General features: G+C 36.2%; 2 protein-coding genes across 3 annotated transcripts; one reads left to right on the plus strand and one right to left on the minus strand.

The window, feature by feature from the left end:
• Window positions 1-25: 25 nt before the first annotated feature.
• On the plus strand, window positions 26-4,946 carry si:ch211-51e12.7 (uncharacterized protein LOC336335 homolog). 2 transcript variants are annotated; one of them, XM_033991327.2, is made up of 6 exons: window positions 26-188; window positions 1,313-1,398; window positions 1,537-1,686; window positions 1,768-1,896; window positions 2,128-2,241; window positions 4,454-4,946. In XM_033991327.2, exons 2-6 carry the CDS (start codon window positions 1,313-1,315, stop codon window positions 4,512-4,514), a joined length of 540 nt encoding a protein of 179 aa, XP_033847218.1. In that variant the 5' UTR covers window positions 26-188; the 3' UTR covers window positions 4,515-4,946. The 2 variants fall into 2 exon arrangements, with proteins under 2 accessions (XP_033847218.1, XP_033847217.1); XM_033991326.2 differs by lacking the exon at window positions 4,454-4,946 and adding an exon at window positions 2,668-3,124.
• A 272-nt stretch (window positions 4,947-5,218) lies between these two features.
• On the minus strand, window positions 5,219-6,945 carry mrps10 (mitochondrial ribosomal protein S10). The gene is made up of 7 exons (XM_033991298.2): window positions 6,851-6,945; window positions 6,643-6,695; window positions 6,375-6,441; window positions 6,158-6,297; window positions 5,979-6,087; window positions 5,421-5,510; window positions 5,219-5,338 (listed from the first exon to the last, which is right to left on the minus strand). The coding sequence occupies exons 1-7, from the start codon at window positions 6,923-6,925 to the stop codon at window positions 5,258-5,260; spliced, it is 615 nt and encodes a 204-aa protein (XP_033847189.1). The 5' UTR covers window positions 6,926-6,945; the 3' UTR covers window positions 5,219-5,257.
• Between the last annotated feature and the right edge of the window lie 205 nt (window positions 6,946-7,150).

The raw sequence follows: 7,150 nt of genomic DNA on the forward strand, positions 1-7,150 counted from the left end.
ACATGACCCTCACAAAGAAATCCTCGTTTGGGAATGTAGGTTGTCTACTCCTATCTGACAAATCCGCCGCCATTACAACGCGAACGAGGATTAATAGGCTGTCAAGACCCCTTTATAGATTTTATAATACATATTTTATTTTCATAGCAACAAAGTAATATATTCTCCGTATCTACCTCACCTGAAAAGTAAGTATTCCTTCATTTAATTTACAAACGCTTAAATCCCAGGAACGCCCCGTTTTCCTCAGTGTGTTTTGCTTTGTATGTCTGTCGTTGTACACAAACATCAATGTTTCCATATAACCCTTAATGCCTCACTATGCGTAAATGTGCGGACCTTGCAGCATAAGCCCTCCCAAGGTTTCAGTGAAATAGCACCTAGCAACAAAGTAAATCTCCGACATGTTAGTGCCATATGAACCATCTCACACTCTGAGGACCTCAGGGACCGGCCTCATGCTGGTGTCCGGAGTCAGGACTAATCGTGGGGAATTAGCGTTTCAGTTTTATGCAGCAAAAACCTTGAACAGTCTTCCTGAAGATGTGAGACAGGCCTCTACTTTGACAATGTTTAAACCCAGGCTCAACATGGTTCTGCTTTGCTGTGCATATTTTGCACTCTTTTAATGTTAATTTTTATTATGATTATGTATGTTTTGATTGTGATTTTAATGTCCTTCTTTTTCTGCAAAGCACTTACTTACTTTGTATACGAATTGTGCTATACAAACAGACTTGCCTTGCAAAGTAACTAACGCTCAAGCCTTCCGCCATGGATGCTTTTCAGTGATTTGTGCTACAGTCACCACACTTCTTTGAACAGAGAAGCCCTTTTTCGATCCCACTGTATTTAGCATTGGACTTTTTTTTTAATCTAATATAACATCTATAAAACCTATAACTTATCTAGATATAGACTTATCTTGATCAAAGTTAATACATTATTCCCGTTGTAAACATACTATCCATGAACCCTCATGAATATAGTCTCCAGAAATAAGAATGTGAATCTAATGTGCAGGTAACATTTTGAAGCCACTGTCTTTGGTCTGGCTTCTGGAGCTATTAATAATGTCACAAATTTTTAAGTCCTTCCTGAATGGCCATCACCTACTGCAGTGTGAACTGTGAAGTATGCTGCTGGCACTAAACAATGTGGTTCTTCAATTTCATTTTTTTATTAACTGAAAGGTTGGTTGAGACCTCCCTAGGCCCTAGTTAATACAAGTGTGTAATTATGTAAATTAATTTAATTGTATAATGTAAACCTTTTTTTTTTTATTTGAGTGTGATAAGTGCTCTATTTTCAGATGGATACAGAAATGAAAGAAAGTGAGACAGAAAATCAGACTTCACAAGGAGAACCTGAGAAACCAGTGTCTGAAAACAAGGCCAGGTGTGTTCAAACCCCTCAGGGTGTTTTGTACATTTTTTTGTTTGTCTTGTCATACCATAGTAGAAGCACTATGTTTATGTTTAATGTTGTATTCATGTAAAAAATGTTTATTTTACATTTACTTCTTGATGCTTTCAGGGATCGAGGAGCAAAATCGCGTGGTAGAGGTGGTCGTATTGGTCGTGGTGGGATGCGTGGCGGACGGGGTATGATAAAAGGGTTTGGTCCTCCTGGTCGTGGCAGGGGTCGAATGCACGATGGACCTTTGAATGGATTTCCACATATGAGGTATTTTCAGTTTGTTTTAAAAAAAAAAAAAGCTAAAGATGCTTATTGTCAAGCAGTACATACAATTTGTATTTGTTTAAGGGGAATGGGAAGAATGCGACCATATCCTGACCCCAGAGGGCACCGTGGACGAGGGCCGATGGGTATGGGACCACCACCCCTTCCACCTCCTCCAATGCACCTCAGAGGTCCCTTTCCTCCAATGCTCAGGTGACATGACATTCTGTAATGGTTCATCAATAGACTGGCACAATCATACACCATTTCTGACCTTTCTGCACTACTACATAGTTGACTTCTGTGAGTGTATACAGTGGATTGTGTAAGAGGCACACTACGGCAGTAGAGCATACTTCATTACTGAAGAATAACCATGTAGAAGCAAGTGTTTTTCAGAAACTGGATTTATTTTGGTGTTGGGGCAAACATTACTGTGTTTAGGCATGGACCTCCACCAGGCCACCCTGGATTCAGAGGACGTCCCCCACATCCTCGGGGCCGTGGCATGCCTCCCCCTGGACCTCCACGACCTTTCCTCCCACGTGGTCCAAGAGGGTAAGTAGAGCTTGCTCTTCAAATGCTATTAAATGCTGCAGCTTTAACATTTCTGCTATTTGCTTGCAATCCACTTTTGTTCTTTCTCAGAAATAGACAGAAATAATACTGATAAAGTGACTATAGCAGTTCCATAATCTTTGCATAATGTAGTACCACTAAATATAATAATACTGACCTGAACATCATATCAAATACTTTACATATAAAATATTTTGTGAGTTTATTAGCTAAGACGTTACTGATAAAGAAATGCAAAGAAATATAAATAGTGCATGTCAACTACAAATGCAGTATAATTTAAGATGATTTATACTGAATTACAAAGTATCCTCAGTTTAGAATCCAAGTTGATGCTCTTATCAGAGTGTTCCCCCTAGTGGCCTAAGCCTAGAATCCAATGTGTGATTTTATCCTTTTACACAGCTACCACAATGGACCGGTCTCTCCTCCGCCTCATCCCCCACCTGGCAGAGGCCAGAGGTGGCCAGGGCCTCCTAGTGGCCGACGCTTTTAGCACAGCCTGCCCAAAATGTTGAAAACTTTACTGTAAAGGGCCTAATATGTGCTGTAAAGTAAATGGCGTGAAGTGTTATAAAGATTCTTAATATTATCTGGCCATATTTCTAATGACTGGTATTGTCTGTTAGTAAAGAAATACTGTTTAAAAGCTATTTGGCACATCACATGCCTCTGTGGCATCTTGCAGTCATTAGAATTACATTTGTATGTCATATTGTTGGTACTGTAGGGACTATTTGACTACTCCGATAAACTAATCTAGTGACTAGTGATTGAGTAATATTTTGTCAAAGTTCATAACATGTTTTGTGTTTTTTGTAAGTCACCCTATAAGCCTTAAAATGTGATCTTTCTTTTTAATTTTTAAAAAAATAAAATGGGTGACAGTATATTTAAAGGTGGGGGACACAATAGCTCACCAGCCCTCAAGCATTCTTGTCAAGTCATTAAGTTGTTGTTCAGTACACCTTGGACCTTTTGTTAGTTTTCTATTTATTACATAGAAAAGTTATGTATTATTAGGTCACAGTGCTGCAAACTTTGTTTGACTCACGTTCACTTTTATTACATGAAAAACATATTCCATCTGTATTACCAGTATTTCTAACTATAATGCAGCTATTGTGAAGTTATTTTTGCGTTATGATAATTGCTGTTTGTTTGTCTCTAGTAATGACAAATATTAAAGGCATTATTAATGAATATATATTTAGTAGTTTTATATAAATACAAGCAAATTACATTAGTAATTGCCTAAGATAATAAAAAAAAGTATAATTTACATTCTTGTGTAACCTTTTTTAAATGTTCACTGTAATTAAGTTTGTGAACTTGTTCAATGTGTTTTATGAAAATCACAAAGATATGACAGTAATAGTGGATAAAAAAATAAAATAAAAATAAACTCAACTTCTTCTTTTTATTTATTCAGATACGATGGTTGCGACTTTATATTAAGTTCAGATGTACTACATTCTCAACATGTTTGTTGATGCTAAACAAGCATATTCTTATTATTTCAGTGACATTCTGAGGTCCATGTTAAGAACACTACAAAGGTGTACATAAATAATATTTGATTTGCATATATTTGTCTACATTCCACATGCGAAATCTTTGAAAATTGCTAAGGGCTGACTTCATTAGTCACTTTTTTAACAATATACATACAACATTAAATAAAACATGACATAATAACTGGATAAATTTCTCTCATCACAGAAGAAGTGGTAGCATGTCTAAAAGGAAGACTTCATCTCCAAGGATAAGCACTCTGATATGACTAAGGATAAATACCATTTTCCTACTATTAGTGATTAACTAAAAAGCAATTGAACTAATAGTTCCTAAGAATCAGTACAAAGACAGTGTTTCTCTTTACATTTGCCTATTAAATGAATCCATTACTAAGCATATTTGTTAAAATGGCTTTTCTGAAAAATATTTATATTGCAAGCCTAGCAATGCTCTGTATGTCTTGCAAGCTTATGTAATTTGTTTAGAGTCTACACACAGATATTTGTTATGTGTTTACAGGAGAACACTAGCATAATATTTCACAAAGCCTTCTCCTGTATAAATTCATTTCTGCACTATAATTGGTGCCATCTACTGCCCCATCACCTCTACAGTCCCTTCTTGTTTCTGCTTTGGTTGATTGCACTGCACTGACTGTTGTTGTCTCCTGAAGGGGGCACACAGTACAGTACAGTTCCCAGCCACCAGGAGCCCAGGACCTTCTCCCAAGCTGATTCCACCACCACAATGGAAAGGTGAGCTGATAATTGTCTGCTTAATATTTGAACCTCTTCTTTCAGGATTCAGGCTCTTATCTTTACATGTATAAAAACTAAAGCCCTGACAAAATTAAAATTAAATTTGTAACCAGTTCTCTACACAAAACTATCAAGCACACAGATACCCCACTCAAAACTGTAAAGCACAGTGTACTCAAACTCTCAAAAGTAAAGTTTGTGTTTATTGTTGACAATTATTTTTATTGGCTTATTTAATGCTAATTGGGGAAAAATAATTAAAGTCTATACATGACATGTCTACACATAACTAGGAAAATAGGAGCAGTAAGCCATTGGCTTTATTTGAAGGAAAGGGGGGGGGGGGGTCTTGACAGCCTATTATAACATTATTGCATCATGTTATAAATGCCTTAAATAAATGTGTCCAAAATTAACTACTGTGTTGTTTTGTTAATGTATAACAGAAACTAATCCAAATCGTCTAGATGGCTATAACCAAGACAGTATTTGGACAGCTGCACTGCAGATAACTGAAAGTGCTTTTTCATTTTAACTTCAGATCGAGCAGTGCTAACTTTCACACTTTGTTGATGCATACCATGTTATGTGGTTCCAGGCAGTCCAAGTTGAAATAATTTAATTGAAAAGACTACCATAATTTAGATTTATTCATCGTAAAAAATGACAGCTGTGAAATTGGTAATACTATTTTTATTGCAAATATGATTGTAAACATTTTATTGGCCCGGCTTGTCTTCGGTGGGCTGGTCTTTCCACATTGGTTCAAGTATGTGGTCAGGAATCTTCTCCATGGCAGTCTTGACAACAAAAATACACATGTTGAAGTCAAAAATTGTTCAGGTATGTGCTTTTAAAATATGTATGTGAGTGTAATTTTACCTTTGTCACTTCCATTGCTACACCCTCAGGAAGGTTCCTTTGAATGTATTCAAGGTACACTTGACCTGTGCAGCCAGTTACATGATTCAGCTAAAATATAGTGAAGTGAAAATAATACATTAATATCCCTGATCCGTTTTAATAGGCAAAAAAAAAAAAAATCCAACCTTGGGCTTCTCATTAGAAAGTAGAAGATTTGTATACAAGTGGCTTGTTTTTGGAGAGATGCCTGTTGCAGTAAAGAATCTATATTTATATGGCCAAGTTTATATCTTGCACAATATTATGTTAACTAAATAAACTTGTGAATCTTGTTAATCTGCCTTTTTACATATAAATACCAAATCTTCAGCAAACTCGCTTGTCCTTACTACTCTGGTACCATATAGATCCTTAAAATATAATAAAATTATTAGTCGACTAATAAAAATTTTGGTCTGCTAAGACTCCAGCAACCAATTTATCGACTAAAGGTCTATGGCCCTACAGCCCTAGCTTCAAGGCTTCAAAAATATTTGTATTCAATAAGATGCAATAAGTTTTACTTAAGCTTCTCACCTCAATGCACCTGTAGTGTGTCCTCATCTCATATTGGACTCGATGCTTCTTGAAGATGTGAACGGACTTCAACAATGTCAACCTTTCAATATCCTTTGGTGGTTCAAAACTAATAAAACATAATGACAAACCATTTGTATGTAGGTTAATGAAGTATTAATATGTCTTTTGACACTCACATTTTGCCAAGAGAAAGGCCCAACTCTTTTGCTGCCATTGTTGCAAAGAACTCAAAGCTGTCCAAAACAGATTTATCATGTCCTTTGACCAACACAGACACTTTCTGGAAGAGAATGTCTGGCTCCTCTGTGACTGTGATCTGCGGAGATGGAGAGAAAACGGTGTACACAGTAAGTTAACTGTAATTACTCTTTAACAAGTTAAAATTGAACTTACTTTGGGTTGAGATGAAAAGATAGTTGATGTATGAAAGTGAGTGCTGAATGATGCTTGAGGCCGTAGCCTGTGGGGAAAACAATGACGATGAAATACAGTGTAGATGCTGTCAAACAGGTACTATGAAAAAGTCGTAACAAGAGGTTGGTAGCTGTAGTGATACAGAATTTCAATCTGTAGCAACGTGTTTCCTTACGTTGAACAGTGCCTGCAGAATTATAGTGAAGGCCATGAAAATAAAACTAACGATTAGAGGAGCATGTTGTACCTGAATATGTTGGATTTTTTGTGCGATGAACAAACTGCCCAGCCTCCAGGACTCTGCACAGACAAGAAAACGATTTCAGAAAGAGTTTACACTTGATACAAGCCGCTATCTAAGTGCTATTTATGATAACAAATGAAAATTTTAATTTCCCAAAAATTGACTAGTGGACGTGCTTAATAAAGAAAATTATATGAGCTGTGTACAGTACCAAATGTGAGATTCCTGTCAAAATCCTCTGCAGTGACAGAACATTTAGCCGGAGAGCCCCCATGGAAGCCGCCATGTTTATTATCGTCTCATTCGTCCTTGTGTGCGCTGTAGTTTTGTTGGCGCCACCTTCCGGATTGGGAATCAAATTAAATAAGTTAATTATTGTAAAATTATATATATATATATATATATATATATATATATATATATATATATATATATATATATATATATATATAATTTCAAGTTAAATGGGATTAAAAACAAATAATTGTAACAAATGCATGGGTGAAAATGG

This window comes from Periophthalmus magnuspinnatus, chromosome 24 (genome assembly GCF_009829125.3).
Source record: "Periophthalmus magnuspinnatus isolate fPerMag1 chromosome 24, fPerMag1.2.pri, whole genome shotgun sequence".
Taxonomy (NCBI): Eukaryota; Metazoa; Chordata; class Actinopteri; order Gobiiformes; family Gobiidae; genus Periophthalmus; species Periophthalmus magnuspinnatus.

What these genes read in the sequence shown, in the direction of transcription:
- si:ch211-51e12.7 (XM_033991326.2), top strand. Translation starts at nt 1,313, where the DNA reads ATGGATACAGAAATGAAAGAAAGTGAGACAGAAAATCAGACTTCACAA. An exon ending in AATGGATTTCCACATATGAG is followed by an intron (nt 1,687 to 1,767) that starts GTATTTTCAGTT and finishes TATTTGTTTAAG; the next exon opens with GGGAATGGGAAGAATGCGAC. An exon ending in CCCTTTCCTCCAATGCTCAG is followed by an intron (nt 1,897 to 2,127) that starts GTGACATGACAT and finishes TACTGTGTTTAG; the next exon opens with GCATGGACCTCCACCAGGCC.
- mrps10 (XM_033991298.2), bottom strand. Translation starts at nt 6,925, where the DNA reads ATGGCGGCTTCCATGGGGGCTCTCCGGCTAAATGTTCTGTCACTGCAG. An exon ending in TCTTTTCATCTCAACCCAAA is followed by an intron (nt 6,298 to 6,374) that starts GTAAGTTCAATT and finishes CCATCTCCGCAG; the next exon opens with ATCACAGTCACAGAGGAGCC. An exon ending in GGCCTTTCTCTTGGCAAAAT is followed by an intron (nt 6,088 to 6,157) that starts GTGAGTGTCAAA and finishes ATGTTTTATTAG; the next exon opens with TTTTGAACCACCAAAGGATA.